The sequence below is a fragment of the Alexandromys fortis genome, unplaced genomic scaffold (genome assembly GCF_014885135.2).
Source record: "Alexandromys fortis isolate MF-2015 unplaced genomic scaffold, M_Fortis_MF-2015_v1.1 scaffold_140, whole genome shotgun sequence".
Classification (NCBI taxonomy): Eukaryota; Metazoa; Chordata; class Mammalia; order Rodentia; family Cricetidae; genus Alexandromys; species Alexandromys fortis.
Genome location: NW_026068048.1, coordinates 4549923 through 4568016, shown reverse-complemented (window position 1 = coordinate 4568016; position 18094 = coordinate 4549923). Strand labels below are relative to the sequence as shown.

At 54.4% G+C, this 18094-nt stretch overlaps 1 protein-coding gene across 2 annotated transcripts; it reads right to left on the bottom strand.

Annotated features, from left to right (window-relative positions):
* On the bottom strand, window positions 1-14693 carry Slc7a10 (solute carrier family 7 member 10). Of its 2 annotated transcripts, XM_050119287.1 has the most exons (11): window positions 14445-14693; window positions 5818-6022; window positions 3682-3833; window positions 3348-3473; window positions 3121-3274; window positions 2312-2435; window positions 2121-2224; window positions 1734-1830; window positions 1349-1498; window positions 585-762; window positions 1-137 (listed from the first exon to the last, which is right to left on the bottom strand). In XM_050119287.1, exons 1-11 carry the CDS (start codon window positions 14593-14595, stop codon window positions 4-6), a joined length of 1575 nt encoding a protein of 524 aa, XP_049975244.1. In that variant the 5' UTR covers window positions 14596-14693; the 3' UTR covers window positions 1-3. The 2 variants fall into 2 exon arrangements, with proteins under 2 accessions (XP_049975244.1, XP_049975245.1); XM_050119288.1 differs by lacking the exon at window positions 1349-1498.
* Window positions 14694-18094: the final 3401 nt, after the last annotated feature.

The following is an 18094-nucleotide window of genomic DNA, read 5'->3' as shown; positions in this document are numbered from 1 at the left end:
GTCTCATTGTGTCTTCAAGGGCTTGTCCGTGATGGGCATTGGAGAGGGCTGGCCCATGGGGCCATTTTCCTCTTCCTCCAGGGAGCCCTGGGGGTAAACCACGAAACACAGCTCCTGGCCCCAGCGTGTCATGGACTCTAAGAATAGACAGATAGATCGTGGGAGGCAGAGTGTTGATCCTTTGAGGCAGGGATGACCCTAACTCTTTTTTTTTTTTTTTTTTTTTGGTTTTTCGAGACAGGGTTTCTCTGTTGTTTTGGAGCCTGTCCTGGAACTAGCTCTTGTAGACCAGGCTGGTCTCAAACTCACAGAGATCCACCTGCCTCTGCCTCCCGAGTGGTGGGATTAAAGGCGTGCGCCACCACCGCCCGGCTAAAATGACCCTAACTCTTGATACCTCCTTGGGCAAAGAGTTGCTTCTTTGCAGATGGATCCTGGCCACATCTACACGTAGCAGGGAGTTTAGGGGGAAGTCACTGGGTCCTTTGTCACCAGCCTGGCTGGTAGAGGCCCCTGTTCTTGGGTGGGATCAAAGAGATGCTCACCCTAATCCCCAAGAGGCATGGTGGCAAAACCTGACTCACCTGTCAGTCTGTGCACACACTTTGGTTTGCTTCTCCAGAATACTCCCAGGAAGAAGATGGGGACCCCAGTGAGGATGATGATGACTCCGACCCCACAGACCATGGGCTCCGAGATGAAGCTGAAGACCAGTAGGAATGCCCAGAACACCAAGTACGCAACAGGAATGAGGAGGTTCACCTAACAGAGAAAGGAAGGACAGGAGCACCGGGGGAGGGGCATCACCCTAGCTCTCCTTCCTGAACCACAATGGGGATCAGAGGCACTTCCTCCATCTCTTGAAAACTAGGGCCTGCAATGGCCCCCTCTGGTTGCAGCCCAGTGCCCTGGAGAGCCATCCCTGGGTTGACCAGTTGGCTGAACTGCTGAGGCTGTCTACTTGAGCAGTGTGCTGAGCTATCCATTGCCGTTATCCGCAGAATGCTGTTTGCATTTGGCTGCAGCTCAACTGTTTTTTCGGTGCTTCCTATTTCAGGCAGTCTTCGGGATTTATATACGGGGGGGGGGGCTTTTCTGTCACTCTTTCATGTGAGAGCATGAGAATGCCAGGCCCTGTCATTGGCAGCCCATGTGACTTTTGTCTCTGTCCCTGTCTGTGGACTGGGAATATTAAAAGCACATGCTTCCTGGGGTTGTGAGGAGAGACTGTTAGTGCATGAAAAGCCCTGCGCTCTGCAAATGCTGTGGCCCTCCTGGGCATGGTCACCCACACCTGCCTCGGGTGCTCAACTGAGATGAAGGCGGCCCTGGTTACTTCCAGCCTCACCTTGATGGGCCTGTGGAGTGCTGGCCGCCTCCAGCGCAGCACGAGCAGGCCCAGGATAGTGACTCCGTAGCAGAGGTAGTTGATGAAGGACACATAGTTGATGAGTGTGTATGTGTCACCCACGAGCATGATGACCGCTGTGGCCCCGCACTGGGAGAGGACCGAGGGCTGACGGCTGGCCTCTCACCTGCTTCTGGCCATCCCTGCGGGCTGCTCTGGGCCTTCCCACTCAGGTCAGGAGGTCAGGTGAGTTCCCAGCCCTTTCCCACCCTCCACGGCTTATCTACCATAGGCAGGGAATGAGTTTTTGCCATTATCTTAAAAAGAAAGCCATTACTAGGTGTTTCTGGCTATGTGCACTGGATGGTCAGGTTCTCAGACTTACACAGACGAGGAGGGCAGGGATTGGGGTACAGCGTCTGACATGGATCATGGCCAGCAAGCTGGGTAAGTGTCCCTCTCGGGCTCCAGAGAAGCATAGCCTAGGCACAGGAAGGGCGATGGATGAGCCAGAGCAGGTGTTGGAGCTTCTCTGTGGCTAGCTAGGACCCAGCTGTCACCATTGCCCTCGGCCCTCCAGGCCCTGCCAGCTCTCCTCATGTAGTCTGCCTCCTGGGCTTCTTACCCTCAAGATTGGGATCAGACATTTGTTACTGGAGAATTCATTGCCTCCGCTTTCCCTTCCCATGGCCCCTAGCGCAGCCTGCACACGGGAAGTCACCCGCCCGGTCTTACCTATACCACCCTCTTCCCCTGTCCTCAGTCTAGTCACCTGGATGAGGTGAACAGGTAGCCATTGATCCCTCCAAAAGTCGATAGTGCCACAGAGACAGGCATGACCCATGCGAAGTAGCCCAACAGCTTCTCGCCAAAGGTCTGCGTGGGCACAGAAGAGAGGCCAAGTATGAGGCTGGGGATGGGATGCGGGCAGGGGCTGAAGAGAGGGCCGAGGTCCCCACTCACCACAGCCACTGCGTTGGAAGACAGCAACTCCTGGGGGGACATGGCGGTGAAGTAGGCAACGTTGGTGAATGTGTACACGAAGGTGACCAAGGGGATGGAAATGAAGATGGCACGAGGTAGGTTTCTGGGGACAGAGATCGGAGTGTCAACTGGGGACACGATAATGGGAGAGTCTTAGAGTCTCCTGTGCGCCCAGGTGGGGGCGGCTTCAGGCAGGAAAGAGACCCGCACCGCTACTGGGGACAGGGACATATGGTTGTCTGCCTTTTACCCAGCCCCTGTCTGAGTACAAGCTAACAGAAGGAGGGAACACACGATGAGGCCGCTGGGATGAGGACACGTCATCCCCTGAGGCCAGGATCTAATTAATGTCTGGATAGAAGGGAAAAATTGCATGTAGCCAAAGTCAGCCTAGAAAATCTCCCAGATGCCTTCAGAGCTCAGCCGTCAAGTCTGAGATCTCCCTGGGGATTCTCCACCCAACCCTGCCCCCCTTAGCTGCCACTGTCCTTGCCAGGGTTCCCGACTGAGCATCAGATGGAGTGCCATGGGGCTCTATCCTTCAGGACCATGTTGTGTGCATATGGACAATGTTGGACCAAATGTAAATCACTCAACACAGCAGCGTAACGATATTCAAGTCTTTCCGAGGCCCTACAAGGGGTCCTGCTGCAGCTGCAGACACAGACAGGGAAGAACACGGCTTCGGGGCTCTCCTTCAAGCCTGCTGTCATGGCAGCAAGTGTGACAGCAGATCTGTGGGGACAGCTGCTTCTCCTCCCAGTGCCTGCCCAGGCAGCTTCACTCACTTGCGAGGGTCAACCAGCTCCTCGGTGACATAGTTGAGGAAGTTCCAGCCACTGAAGGCAAAGGAGCCTTGCAGGAAAGCCAGGGCAAGGTGGCCCACAGATGGTGTCATCCAGAAGGTGAAGGCGTTGGTGGGCCTCAGCTCTTCGAAGTGTCCTGGGGAGCCCAGATGTCAGGGATTAGCACAGTGCGCCCCCCTTCTCTCCAACGCTCACACCCTGCTTCTTACCTCGGAAGAACTGGACAAAGCCAACACCAATGATGAGCGCCAGGGCCAGCAGCTTCCCGCCAGTGAAGATATCCTGGATGCGCGTGGCCCAGCGAACACTGGAGCTGTTCACCCACGTCAGGAGCACTGGGGAAGAAAAAGGCGTGGGCACCTGAAGCCAAATCTAGGCCAGACAACAAGGGCAGAGTCTTCAGCAGCCTTGAGATAAGTGTTACAGGTGATAGCAGCCAGGGGCTCCCACTCAGCTTTCCTCCCGTCAGAGTGGACAGAGAGCATCACGAGGTGGGGAGGGGGCAGCCAGCTGCTGAGAGGACAGAGGCTCAAGACCACTCACTCAGGCAGGCCATGGAGAGCACTCGGGAGGCCGTGGCTGGGGGGATGCAGTTGGGGAAGACGGGCTGAAGCACGTAGTTGGAGAAGGTCATGGAGATGACAGCCAGGCTGGTGGGGTACATGATGAGGACAGCACTCCAGAGCAGCAGGAATCTGTAAGAGGTGAGAGCCAGCACTGCACAGGCATGCTCAGTCCCCTACCCATGCTGGCCTGGCTCAGACGGGAGGGTCTGGGATAGATGAGCCCCCAGCCCCACCCCCAGAGCGGGAGGACTGCGGAGGCTGGGGAGGTAAGAATCGGAACAACTGGAAACTGATCCCAGGCTGCCCCCCTGAGTCCAGGCAGGCGAATCCCGGCCCTTAAGCTATAGCATTGTCTGGGGCTCTTGACACTTTATGACTTGAGATGGTTGATGCTGAGCGGTGCTCCTGCCTTGATTTCGGAAGAAGAGTGATTTATGTTCCTGATACCAGAACCTCACCTATGTGTTACCCCATGGGGAACCGGGACTCTCCGCTTAGGTATATGTTCAAGGACTGCCTTCATCCAGACAGGTGCTGCTGCTCACACCCTTGGGGATGGCTTTAGCCAGCTCCTGGCTCGCCACTGAGGCTCCTTGGGACAGGCCTCTATTTATTTGTTTGTTTGTTTGTTATGTATACAATATTCTGTCTGTGTGTATGCCCAAAGGCCAGAAGAGGGCACCAGACTCCATTACAGATAGTTGTGAGCCACCATGTGGTTGCTGGGAATTGAACTCAGGACCTTTGGAAGAACAGGCAATGCTCTTAACCTCTGAGCCATTTCTCCAGCCTGGGACAGGGCTCTTAATGTTTATCTTTGATCCACCCTTTTTGGATAACCCAACCCCTTGGCTTCCGAGACATTATGGACCAATATCCCACCCCTTCTGCTGCTCATCCTTGCATTCTGGTTACCCATGAAGTGGAGTCCAGGGTCATTTTTCCGTCACCTTCTCCCTGACTATTATCTCCAGGCCCACAGTAAGAGACTTCTACTTTTGTGGATCCCAGACTTTCTACCCAAGGCCCGACTAAGCACCTCCTTCAATGTGCCACAGACCTTCACGATGGTGCAAGTCTTGCCCCAAGAGCTTCCATCTACTGAGACCATCATCTATGGGGCCTTTAAAGTGGGAAGTGAATGTCACTCTTGCTGTACATACCCGACCCTCATGACACACTAGCTACTGTGTCCTCCTGGGTTAGTTTGTTAAATGACTAAGACAGGTTGGGATCTTAAGCATCTTCATTGAACGCATCTGGACAACTACAGCAAATTCAATTCCCCATCTCCTCCACTCCCGCTCTGAACCTGGCCTGGCCTCCATCCACCGCAGGCAGACCCCCCTACTCAGCCCACCACATCCTCTGGCCATGCTCTCGGGGCCTGGAAAGGATGCGCTCCTTGCTGAGGGGGCTGACACAAACAGCATCCTTTTTACAAGGCTGTGTAAGCTGGGTTTCCTTGCCTGGTATGCACCCGTTCTCTGCTGCATAGCTGCTGACTGTGGCCACATTCTCAGGGCAAGGATCTCTTAGGTTGAATCCCATTTGAGGGACTGTTCTGCTTTGTGAAAAACTTGAGGTTGGGGACAGTTGTGTGTGTGTGTGTGTGTGTGTCCCAGCTCAAACAGGTGTGGGAAGATATGTCCTGCCCCTTCTCTCTCCTCGCAGCAATGACTTTACTAAAGACCTTCCTCGCCTGAATGCTAGCATCATCTAGTGGCTTCAGAGAGTAAGAGCGTTCCCCCTCTCCATAATCGCCCCAAGGGGAGTAGAGTTGAAAGGGAGTTCCACAGAGGTGGGGGCCCTGTTCCTGGCAGGCCTGTCATCCCCAGTGGAGAGGTATATGCAGGAGGACTGTGAGTTGAAGATCAACTTGGGTTATATAGAAAGACTCTGTCCCAGAATACCAGACCAAGGAAGAGAAAAGAATAAAATAACAACACAAAGGAAACCCAGAGAGGGTAAGGATCTGATACCAGAGAAATGAAGTGGGCATTGGTGCTCCCCACCCTAGCTAGGGAAGGCTGTCAGACAGGCCCCGCCTCTATTTCCACCTACCCTCACCCCACAGCAGAGAGAACATCCTCTGCCAGGATTGCACACTCACCCAGCCAGGCCCCCGAAGATCTCAGTGACGTAGGCGTAGTCCCCACCAGACTTGGGGATGGCGACACCCAGCTCTGCATAGCAGAGTGAGCCCAGAGCCGTCACGCCCCCACCCAGGACCCAGACGAAGAGGGCCAAACCCACAGAGCCCGAGTGTTCCAGGACACCTTTGGGTGAGATGAAAATGCCTGAGCCAATGATGTTCCCTGCAGAGAGAAAGACAGGGGGTATCAGACTGAGGTACCAGTCAGGGGCTCAGGCTTCCTGGGGGTAGAAGGTCCAAGATAACTTCGCTGAAGAAGGGAGCCTGGCCAGCCCTGGAGGAGTGAAAGGCAGGTGATCTGGAGGCACGGGCTGTCGCTGAGACTCTCAGACCTGGGCAGGGCCACTCTGGGATCACCACTGGCTTTTTTCTGTCTCTGGCTGGGGAATGGCACCTTGCCCAGCTAGCCGGTATTGGTTACCGAGTTCTCCTGTTCCCTGACTTCCATTCCAGGTGAGAGTAAGGTGTCCCAGCCATCTGAACAATGGCAGAGAATGGGCACTGGTCTGTAATCCACACACCCCAGGCACGGCCAAGGCTCAGGCCCTCAGCTCCTGCCATCTGTTGCCCTCCCACCCGCTGGCCAGAGCTGGCCTCCCACAGCAAAACCTTGACCCATCTTCCATCTGCCTGCCCTTCTCCTATTAGCCTCATCTGGTCCACAGCTCAGTGTCTTTATGGGGCACCTCCACCAGCAGGCAGTGGGGCACCTGCCTGCACTCAGCCCTGCACCAGCGCTCACTGCAGGTACCGAGTCCCACAATACCCAGACACAGCCCCATCCCGCTCTGTCTGTTGAGAAGTATGAGGCCAAATGGATGCTGAGAACTCATTTAGCCCAGGGTCTGCTCTGTCTCCCAGACACCCAGAGGCCACAGTTGTATTCCCTACTCCATGGATGAGTGGATGACGCCTTTGCACCAGGAAGCCCTTCTAAACCCCCGGGAGCTTCCCCTTGCAGAAGCCTCAGGACCCCGACTCTCCACTCCTCCACAGACACCCACACCAGCCATGGACAGAAACTTCTGTCTCCACCTTACAAATGAGGAGCCGGCATCCTTCGTGCCTATGCCTGGAGGCCACATAGGACATCAGGTTGGTTTGTCGTCTGTTAGTTTACTCTGCATCTGCAGTGAGCCCGGTGCAGCGCCCAGGACTGAGGGAAGGCAGGTGCCCTCACTGCCTGCTGCTGAAGGTCCCGGTAAAGACACCTGAACCAGATGAGGACCCCATGCCCGCGCTCTTTGAACCTTTACGGTAGGCCATTTTACAGACAGGTCTCTAAGCCCCGGCTTCACATTGTGTAACAGGCAGCAGAGGGTCAGCGGTCTGTGCCTGAACCCCAGGTGTGAAAAATCCCAGGACGTGCACTAGTGTCTCTGCAAACCCCAGGATGTGCATTAGTGTCTGTCCAGACCTCAGGATGCGCACTAGTGTCTGTCCAGACCTAAGGATGCGCACTAGTCCCTGTGCAAATCCCAGGATGTGCACTAGTGTCTGTGCAAACCCCGGGATGTGCACTAGAGCCTGCCCACAGGAAAGAATTCCAGTCACTGGCTACATGTACACATGTACCATAGAGCCAGCACTGGTGGGGCCATCAGCTCAGCCCCCTCCTAGTAGGGCAATGTGTGTGTGTGTGTGTGTGTGTGTGTGTGTGTGTGCGTGTCTGCTCACTTCACCTGTCAGGTCCACAGGCGGGGCTGGCAGAGGACACAGCTGTGGTTGCCAATCTGCATTCACTCCAGGTCCACCCTGCCATCCCTCACCCCCGCCCCCAGCCGACACAGATTTCCAGTCTGGACAGCCACGATACCCTACTTGGTGTTCTGGTCACATCCCAGGAGCCCTAAATACATCCAGATAAGGATGGAATAATTCCTGTGCCCAAATCCCCAGAGGTAAGCTATAACCTTCGTCAGCTTTGTGGGAATGGGTCTGGGCTTGGGGAAGTTGGGGAGGAGCCGCCTTCCATATCTCAGACAAGGGGCCCAAGGTCTGGGTGGGCTGCTGCGTTTGTAAAGAGTTTTTGAGCTCGCTTCATCCGGCGGTAGTTCTCAGGACCTGGCTGAACAGGATTTGCCAAAAGCCAGTGGAGTTTGAAGCCAACGGGGGGGGGGGGGACTGGGTGGCCTTGGAAGGCACTGGGTATGTTGGAGCTGGGACATCCAAGGCTCTGAGGCACCCCTCTCCTGTGGAGACCCCATAGCTCTACACAACTCCGTCTGCTGAAAACTCACAGGGTCTTCGAGGTCAGGGACGCATCACTAGCCCTGAGCCAACAGCTGAGACCCCAGTGCTGGACTGGGTGTGTGTGGAAATGTATGATTGTTGTGGACACGTGGCTTCAGGCGACCATTCAGAACTTCTCTCCTGTGACTCAAATACCTGGGCCCTGCACCGGTATTCACTGCAGGTGCCGTGGAAACTAATAGATGACCAATCACCCTGATGTCCCATGTGGCCTCCAGACATGGACGCGAAGGATGATGGTTCCTCATTTGTAAGGTGTATGTGTCTCTGAGGGCCTGTGGGCAAGCGGAGAGCTCTGCCAGGCAGGACAACCTGGAACACTTGCTCCAGACTCATGCTTGAAAATGGCAAAGAAACCACAACACCGTGTTGGATGCTCTGGGTATCATGTGGGTGTGGTGGATGCAGGCAGCCACATGGTGGTGGGCTTGAGTAAGCAGCAGAGGGCAATGAGGGGGTAGGTGGCAGGACACTGAGGCCAGGGCTGGGGGGGGGTGGTCCTAAGTGACTGAGTGATTATGGAAGTGAGGAGGGTCCCTAAGCTGATGTTCTAGAGCAATGGCGCTCCACCTTCCTAATGCTGTAACCTTTAATACAGTCTCGTGGTGTGGTGAACCCCCAACCATAAAATTATTTTGGGTGCTACTTCATAACTGTAATTTTGCTACTCTTATGAATTGTAATGTAAATATTTTTGGAGATAGAGGTTTGCCAGAGGGGTCATGACCTGTAGGCTGAGAACCACTGTTTTAGAGTGTTCTTCCTACCAGGGGTAGGTTAAGAACTTTGTTCTTGGATCCCACATTCAAGTCCAGTAGATCTGTCTTATGGAAAGAAACTGCAATGAACACACCAGCCCTTGAGGAATTCTGCATTGGAGGAGAAGGAGGAAGAGGAAAAGGGGAGAAAGGAGGAGGAAAAGAAAGAGGAGGAGGAGAAATAGGAGGAAAAAAAGAAGTAAGAAGAGGAGGAAGAGGAGGGGTGGGACCCAGGGTTCAACAGGACCAAGATATGAAGATATGGTATGAAGATATTCTAGAGTCCTAAGGTGGGCATCTGAGTGACAGCCAGGAAGAGGCGGGTCCCCGGGCTTCTACATTCCTGTCCATCCAATGGGACGGCAGTCCTCTGGTTCCTGTTGGTCCTTCCAGGCAGGCAGGTGGGAGGACCTCTGAGTCTTCCCCCATCCCCCTTCCTTGTGCTGTTTTATCACATTAAGATGTTTGGCCTGATGGGGCTTACTTGCCTCCAGGAGAAATGAAGAAAGGGCCATTGTTCCCTGTGGCTACGGTGCTTGCTGACCTATTTCTGGGAGGCGGTAGCAGACCATAGAGGTCACAGGGGTAGGCTGTGGAGGTCAAGTCTGCAGAATGAGCCACTTGCTTACCCATGGCTCAAGCGTGCGCACGTGTGTGTGTGCGCGTGTGCATGTGCTTGTGTGTGTGTGTGTGTGTGCGACATGCAGTCTGATTGAGGAGGGACAGGGAGGTCACAACACTGGCAACATTCCTATTCTTAGAAACATATACAGGATTATAGGTCAGCAGGTGCTCTCTTCCGGGACTCAGTTTCTCCATCCACTAGTGGGGCACCATGCTCAGCAGAGAACCAATCTGGCCTGACTTGGCCAGAGAAGAAGCATGTTAAATTCTTGATCCTGATCAGGCTCCCTGTCCCCTGCTGTTGTGAACAGCCCTGGTCACCAGACTTCTAAGCAGCACCCCTCCCCCATCCAGGTAGCTTTCCAAATCACCCACCTGGGCCCCAAGAATCTGATAGCTGCCCCCTTCTCATAGCTCAGGGGGTAGGCGGGAAGGGACTCGTTAATACCTAGGCATTGGCATGCTTTGGTTGGCACATCGGTTGCCAAGGGAAGTACTTATGGATCTCACTATTTTTATAAAACCAGGAGATCCCCATCACACAACTGTCCCTCTGGAGACCCAATTCCCAGAGGGACGCCAGGGGCCTGGGGTGAGCACTTAGAACTTTGCTGAGGCCTGGATGAAGTCTGCCCTCCTCTTCTGGGTCTTTCTAGTAAGAGTGTCCTTCCCTGGTGTGATAGTGGCCCCACTGAGGTCTTGGTAGAATACCAAGGAGGTGAGTGGGGACATCCAGGACGTGCCCTGGTTGCTAATCAGCCAGCCTGCACCTCCCGCTTAACCCAGTTTCCTTTGGATAGAGGATGAACAGATATGTGGAAACCTCTCACTCTGGCCTTCCCAGTCTAGTCCCGTCAAGCCGGCTACGCTTGCCAGTGCCCGGTTTCCAGGCCCAGACTTGTCAGGGTCACTAACAAACTCTAAGATACTGATTCTGACCCTCAAGCCCCAGACCGCATCTTCCTCAATTAAGTGGTGTTACATAGCAGGCTAGTACATGCTGGCCACTCAGCATCCCAGCCAAGCTCCTGAGAGGTTGGTTTCCCAGGCTTTTTTATTTATTTGAGCAAAGTCTGAATACGTAGCTCAGGCTGCTCTTGAACTCATGGTCCTGCCAAGTGCAGGGGTGACAGGTGGATACCTCCACACCCTGTTTCTTGGAATTCTTTGCAGTGCCTTCATTTTAACCCTGACTTTTAACCACTGGGCTCAGTCCAGGGCCCCTGACCCTCCCTATTACTGTCCTGCCCACTATGGCAATCCCCAAACTTCTAACCAGAGCAGGGGCCCCCACTAAACTCAGCCTAGGCTACAAACTTCCCACTACTGAGCCTCTCCCATGTAACTCCAAACAGAACCCCCGACTTCCCGTCCCTTCTGTGGATCTGTTCTTTTCTGAAGTTGTCCTGACCAATCAGAGACAAACTGTCCTCCCTACTGCTCAGGCCACCATCTCTGTTACTGTCCCCTCCTGCCCCATGTCCAGGCTGTCACTAACACTGACCTGAACTTTCTCTCCGCCTTCCACCGCTGTCCCATTTAAAGCCACCCTTGACTCTGTCCCAGTGACTTCCTGCCTGGCTTCCTTTCTGTAACCTTTATCCCCATGGCCTCTCTCTCCTCCATAGTGAGCTGAGTTCCATCACATCTTTCTTCAGGTCACCCCCTCACCCCACAGCTCCCACCTCCTAAAGGGAAAAAAAAAGGCAAAGTCTTTACCATAGCTCACAACCCACCAGGAAGCCCTGCCAGACTCCACCCTGCCCCACCCAGCACAACCTGTCCTCCTTCCTGCCTCCTCGTGGCCACTGGTTGCATGTCTGGCTGTTTCTTTTGTGTGCTGACTGTCCGCTCTGGGGCATCAGCCCCAGCAGAGGGACCAGCCTGCCTTGCGTCCTGTTGGGTGTCCAACGCACCTGGCATCCGTGAACAGGTGCATGAGGGTCTCTGGGGTCAGCCTTGTGGCTGCAGCTGCCTCGATTTCCAATGGTGTCCCTTCGCTATCCTAAGGACATCTGATCTTGAATAGGTTGCCGCTCAGGGCCTCAGTTTCTTCATTTGTAAGTGGGGCTGGGGTTATCCTCAGGACCGGTAAGGAAGAGTGTCTCTGAAGAGACCTGTTGACTTACGGCCCTGGGGATTGTGGACAAGAATGCGGAGGGCTGGATGACAAGGGACTGGCCTCTAGAAAGGTGGGGTTCATGCACTAGCCCCTCACATCCCTGCATACGTTTGAGCCTGACGTTCAGACATCTACATGAGCTAGACACTTGAGTCCCAGAAGGAGAGCGGAGAAGCAGTGGCCTGGGCGGCAAAGCCGCAGTGACTCGGTCTGTTGGGCTTGTGTGAGGGGGATAGCTGAGGTCTCGACAACAGGATAAGTTCCTGTATGCACAGCCACAGGAAGGACTGGCTGTTCTTGTTCTGTTCCTGCATAGTAGAGGGAGATCTGTCTACTCTAGCTCGATCCCCAGTGGCCCTCCGTCAACAGGGTTGAGTCAGGCCTTCGCTTTCCCAAACCTCCATCGCACAAAGGACTCTGGAAACTTGAATTCAAATTCTGAGCTCACCAGTTGAGAATTTACCATTTATCTCTCAACCTCAGCTTTTCTAGCTGTGTAATGGGTACAAAACTTGCCACCCCACAGGGCGGGCATGATAATCAAAAGAGGTAAAGCAAATCCATACTATAATGAGGTGGCACTCTGAACAGGTATCTGGTGCACTGGTGTCCTGCACAGCCCTGCCCCCGCAGGCTGTTTCCTTCCTTCCTCGTCCCCTCCAGGTTTGGCTGTGAGCACAGTCCTACAGCTGAGGGGCAGTCTCATCTTCTCTGCAGCCAATCGTCCGTATCTCCCATCCCCCAAAACCTCACTCCTCCGCCTGGGCTGAGGCAGACAATGTATTGAGGAGTGAATCACAGAACCAATGGGAGGCTCCACTGAACTCTTTGGAAACACCCCGTAAGTGACAGCTAACCGATAAAGACAGGTCACTCACGGCGAGAAGGCGACTTTCTCCAGATGTGTATGTTAAAGTATGAGCTTCCTGGGTTAGGAATGGAAAAGAAGCAGGTGCACCCAAAACTGGGAGCCGTGCCCTAGCACGGAAGAAGGGGGGCCCTTGGGGCATCCGGAGGTGCAGATCTGGTCTCCTCTCACTTGGTTTGTCCACTGCCTGGTCCAGTGTCGTGGCTGAAACTCTTCAGAGCTCCGTGAGCCGGACCCACAGGAGACCACCAGTACCCTGGACTGGAGATGATCATCTGAGCTCTGTCCCCACCCCACGTCTACCATCGTTGCTTAGCCTAGTTGACTTTCATCCTCCTCAGCCTGCAGAATCTGGAGGCCAAGGGGGAGCCATGGAGCAAGAATAAGCTGAAAGGGTGAAGGGAACTGGCGGGCCAGACCTAGACTCCAATGCCTGTGCCGGAGAAGGAGCAAGATGGCGGAGCTCCTCTTCTACTCCCTATATGGCCACTGTCACCCTCTTCTTGAGGCTGGAACCCTGGCAGCCTCTGACTGACTTGAGGAGGACAGGACCGTAACGAGGGCAATGGGTAGTGCGTGGCTGCCAGGTTTTATGTCTCTCTGAGAACATCTCAGGCACTGTAGCCAGCCCCGGACATGGGCAGCCTCTTGACTCACTAGCCCACCAGTGATATGTAGGATTCCCCCTTTTTTTTGGGGGGGGGTACAGCCCCTACAAAGGGTATTGCCTGGGAAAAGCTCTAACCAGTACTCTCTGGCCAAAACCCAAACTCAACCCTTTCTATTATCAGACAGCCAGGCAGGGGTTCCCAGAGGTACATCAGGACCATTCTAGAGGATAAGATGAAGGAACTGTCTTTATCTGGATTCAGGGGTGATTCTCCGTATGAGGATGCTGGGTACCCAGGAGATATTACATCTCTCCAGCTGGAGTGTCTCATCGAGAGGTGTGAAGCCGGAAAAGGTCTGCCTGTCCCAGTGAGCCCCTCAGCCTTTCTCTATCTCTAGGGCTCAAAGGGCAGAAGGGCAAAGTTGTGGCTGCAGCTCCCACGGGCTGGGGAAGAGGACAGTCAAGGCCCTAATTGTTGATCTTCTAGACCCCCAACTCCTGGGCACAGGGGAAGAGAAAAAGTCCCTCCCAAAAGGGTTAACCCAGTTCTCCTTCAGAAGTCAAGGGACAGAGGTGTGTGTGTGTGTGTGTGTGTGCGCGCGTGTGTGCGTGCGTGTGTGTGTGTGTGTGTGTGTGTAGGGGACAACACCACTGTCCCTGTCTCCAAGCGTTCTACCTACCCTACGGGCTCCATCTGTAAGGAGAACTAGAGGGCCAGACCATGAGAGCACCCACTCAGATCCCAGGGCTGAACAGGAGCTCTCCTGGAGGCTTGGTCTGCTCCTGATAGTGCTATCGCTGGCTACTCCACTGCCGCTGCCTGGATTCTGTCGCCACATCTGCCAGGAAAAGGACGGCTCAGGAGCAATTTCCTCTCCGTCTCTGCCTGGCCACTTCCCCACAGTCCTTCCCGCTTTCCCAGAAGAGATGGCCTCACTGCCCTGGCACTTGAACCCGGCAGGCAGTAGGGAGACAGACAGCCTGCCCTGCAATCCAGAACTTGCCACTAAAAGCAGGCCTACTCATTAATTCCGTTTCCGAGAGGGAAGCAGGGTAATTGCCTTGACAAAGCCCCACAGAGAAATGAGGCCAGGGGAGGTTGCAGCAAGGAGACCCCCCACCCCCCCCCACCCCGCGCGCGCGCCGCCACCTCCACGCTCAAATTTCCAGAGAGACTGGGGAAGAGGGGGCAAAAGGATCTGCGGTCACTATGCCAGGCCCTGTTCCGAGAGGGGTCAGGTGTATTCTGCAGCCATTGCAACAGGTGCTCCAAGGGTTTCTTTGACCCTGTGAGGAAAAAATTGCAAGGGGATCCCCCAGAGCTTTCCACCCTGTGTGCACCCCGCTCACCGATGATGATGGTGCAGGCGCTCACCAGCCCGATCTCTTTCTTGAGTGCCACCCGCTCCGAGGTGCCCGGACCGGGTCCAGGACCCGGGGAAGGCGAGGACGTAGGGCCGGGGTTCCCGCGCCCTCCGGGCTGCTGTATGTGGCCTGTCATGTCGCTGTCCCGCCTTTTCCCAGCTTTCTGCGCTACCCCGTCTGTCCGGCCCGCCGCCAGTCTGTCGGTCGGCCCGTCTGTCGGTGCGCTCGCGGCCCTCGCAGCCCGGGACAGCGCCCACAGACGGGCGCATGCGCTGGCACGCAGCCCCGGCCCCCGGGGCCCCCGAGCGGTTGGATCCAGGGAGGGACGGAAGGAGGGCCCGCCGGCAGCCCCCTCCCCCACCGCCCTTAAAGGGAACTCCCTTTCCCCCAACCCCAACCTGGGGAAACAGGAGGGGGCTTTGATGGAAGTTACGGAGGACTTCCTAGTTGAGTGAACGAAGGGGCTACACCCTGTCTTGGGTGAGGTGGGGGAGCAGAGCTCCAAGACCAGACTGGCCCTGCCCTCAAGGCGTCTATGCAAGGCACGCGGGGGCGGGGGGAGTAGGGGGTGCTGCATGCCAGGACATGTACTTTTTAAATCCCTCGTGCCCCATTAGTGAAGGATGGTCATTGCACAGGTGAGAATTGCGACCCAGAGGCAAGTTACCTCACAGCCTCAGCGCAAACTTTTTCTGATAGCTCGCTGGCCTCTAGGGGTTATAGGATGCGGCGGGGGTGGGGGTGGGGAGCTGTCCCTAGAACAGTTCTGGAGGTCAAAGGCTTGCGGAGAGATGAAGACCTTACAGACCCTAGAGGTCACTTAGGGGGTCCCAGGGCATCTTGGGACACCCCCATCCATCCCTGCCTCTCTGAATCTCCCAATTCCTTTAGCGTTCAGCCTTATGTCCCTCCCCACCGCACACTCCTCTGCACAGGTCAGAGCCAGGGCTCGGTGGACTAGGATGTTGGCCCAGGTCCCATGCGGTCCAGCATGGCCCAAGGTGACTAGGCTACTGGAAGTGCCAGGGAGTCATGAAGGGAGCAATTATGGTACAAGGAGGTCTTGGAGCTCAGGGTCCAGGGGAGCCTGCCTCCTCCCGGAAGCCATCGGATGGTGCAGCCCGTCTCGTGGGGCAGATAAATGCATGAGGAGGAGGGGGAGCCCGTCTAGGCCACCAGGGCGGCGGGCAGAGCGAGGCTGGCACAGTGTGGCCGGCGACGGAACAGTCTTTGTGTGCTGCTGGCGATCGCTGCTTCGCACCGTCTCCTGCATGTGGATGAGGCCACGCGGGGCCACTGGTCCTTACCCCGATCGCGGCCTCAGGCTTGCTGGGGAAGGATAGGGAGGACCCTGGATGGAACTAACGCTGAAGTCCAAGAGCCTGGACTAGAGGCGGAGCATGGAGGTGGGATCTTGGCCAAGGCCCAGCTCTACTGGCTGGAGGGAACTGCGAAGTTGGGGCGGGGACTTGATAAATAGAAGAGGGAGGATTCTTGGGAGATTGGGGTGGGGGAAGCCACCCGGCAGAGCTACATCCTTCGCACTCCCGACGGAGCCCAACATTCTTGGCGACCTCTGCCTCCCGCCCCAGAGACGCGTTGAGTTAACGTGGCGGGCTCTCTTAAAGGAACATCCCGCGGAGTGTGGTGGGAGAGAGGTCCTGATTCTTCAGGACACTCATGATTGTTGCAGGAGGCAAAAGATCCGAGAGCCTTGACCTTCTGGTTTGACTGAAACTCCATTGCCTTTGCAATGCCAAGGTCTGCTGGACGAGGGACCAGGCAGAAGTATTCCACCAAGGCTAGCTGCCAAGGGGCAGAGGATGGTATCAGAGTCACAGTCCAAAGCCAGTGGTTTTTCAAAGTGGACCCTCTCCTGGGCCTTGAAATATGGCGTTTGTGTCCCAGAGGAAGGGCTGAATCTGGGGCTCTGCGCCGGGTGGAGTGTGCATGTCTCTGTCCTGGGGCATAGTGCAGGAGGTCGTTTTAGTTGGATAGAATCTGCAGACTAAAACAGGACTCAAAAAGTCAGTAAGACTAGACTAAGAGGCCAGTGCGGGAGCCTCTCAACAGATGCTCATCCATGACTTAAACAAAGCCATCTGCAAAACTTTCAGCAAGTTAGAAACACAGCAGCCTTCACCTGAAGATAACTTCCCACCTGAAAGCAGGGAGCCCAGGAACCAAAAAACAATCCCTACAGCTGCCATCGTGCTGAGAGGGCAAAATAGCAAATGCTGTACCACGGACACCGGAGGAAGGGGAGAAGGGCACACTCGTCAGTTCTGTGAAGTCCAATGTGAGCCAGTGTCACAAGGGGAAAAGGAGAAGAAGGAGGAGGAGAAGGAAGAGAGGAGGAGAAGGAAGAGAGGAGGAGGAGAAGGAGGAGGAGAAGAAGAAGAAGAGGAGGAGGAGGAGGAGGAGGAGTAGGAGGAGAAGAAGAGGAGGAGGAGGAGGAGGAGGAGAAGAAGAAGAAGAGGAGGAGGAGGAGGAGGAGAAGGAGGAGAAGAAGAGGAGGAGGAGGAGGAGGAGGAGAAGGAGAAGAAGAAGGAGAAGGAGAAGGAGAAGGAGAAGGAGAAGAAGAAAAAGAAGAAGAAGAAGAAGAAGAAGAAGAAGAAGAAGAAGAAGAAGAAGAGGAAGAAGAAGAGGAAGAAGAAGAAAGCAGTTTGAAAACAGGGGGAAAGGCAAAAGCTGTCATTCACATGGGATATGACTGGGTGTATAGAAACTAAAATAGAATGGTAAGTCGATAAATTTATTTGGTCCAGTAACTGGATACAAGCTCAATATACAGAAATGAATTATATCTCTGTACACCAGCAACAATGTAGAAAAGTTTATAATTGCATAAAAACAAATACTCTGGCTAGAGAGATGACTCATGGGTTAAGAGCACTTGCCAGTCTTGCAGAGGACCCTAGTTCAGTCCCCAGCCCACACAGAAAGGCCCACAACCCTCTGTATCTCCAGTACCTTAGAATCTAGCACCCTCTTCCGGCCACTACTGGAATTGCACATAATGTACATAAACACGGGGAAATATTAAAGAAAAAAATCTTTTTTTTTTTAAAGACAGGGTTTCTTTATGTAGCCGTGGCTGTCCTGTAGCTAGCTCCATAAACCAGACTGGCCTCAAACTCACAGAGTTCTGCCTGCCTCTGCCTTGTGGGTGCTAGGATCAAAGGCATGTGCACCAACTACTCCATAAGAAAATCTTTAGAAAACACTTAAGAATACACTATGTTTGGTTGTTGGAACTTAAAATAGCTTTTCCCCACTGAGAATGATATTGCATGCCTTTAATCACAGCATTCAGGAGACAGAGGCAGGCAGATCTCTGTGAGTTTAAGGTCGCCCTGATCTATGTAGGGAGAGTTCTAAACCTGGAATTACATAGCAAGAATTCATCCAAAAAACAAACAAAACAAAACAAAACAGAACAAAAGATTGTAGACAGAAGTTTTCCTGCCCAAAGCTGCTCTCAAACAAACACACCGAGGCGTATACTAGTTATAAGTGCTCAGCTGATAGCCCAGGCTTGCTACCAGCTCTTACGTTTAAATTAACCCATATTTCTAGTTGCGCTTAGTTACATGGCTCATGGCTTGCTGCCTCTTTCTCTACACATCCTGCTC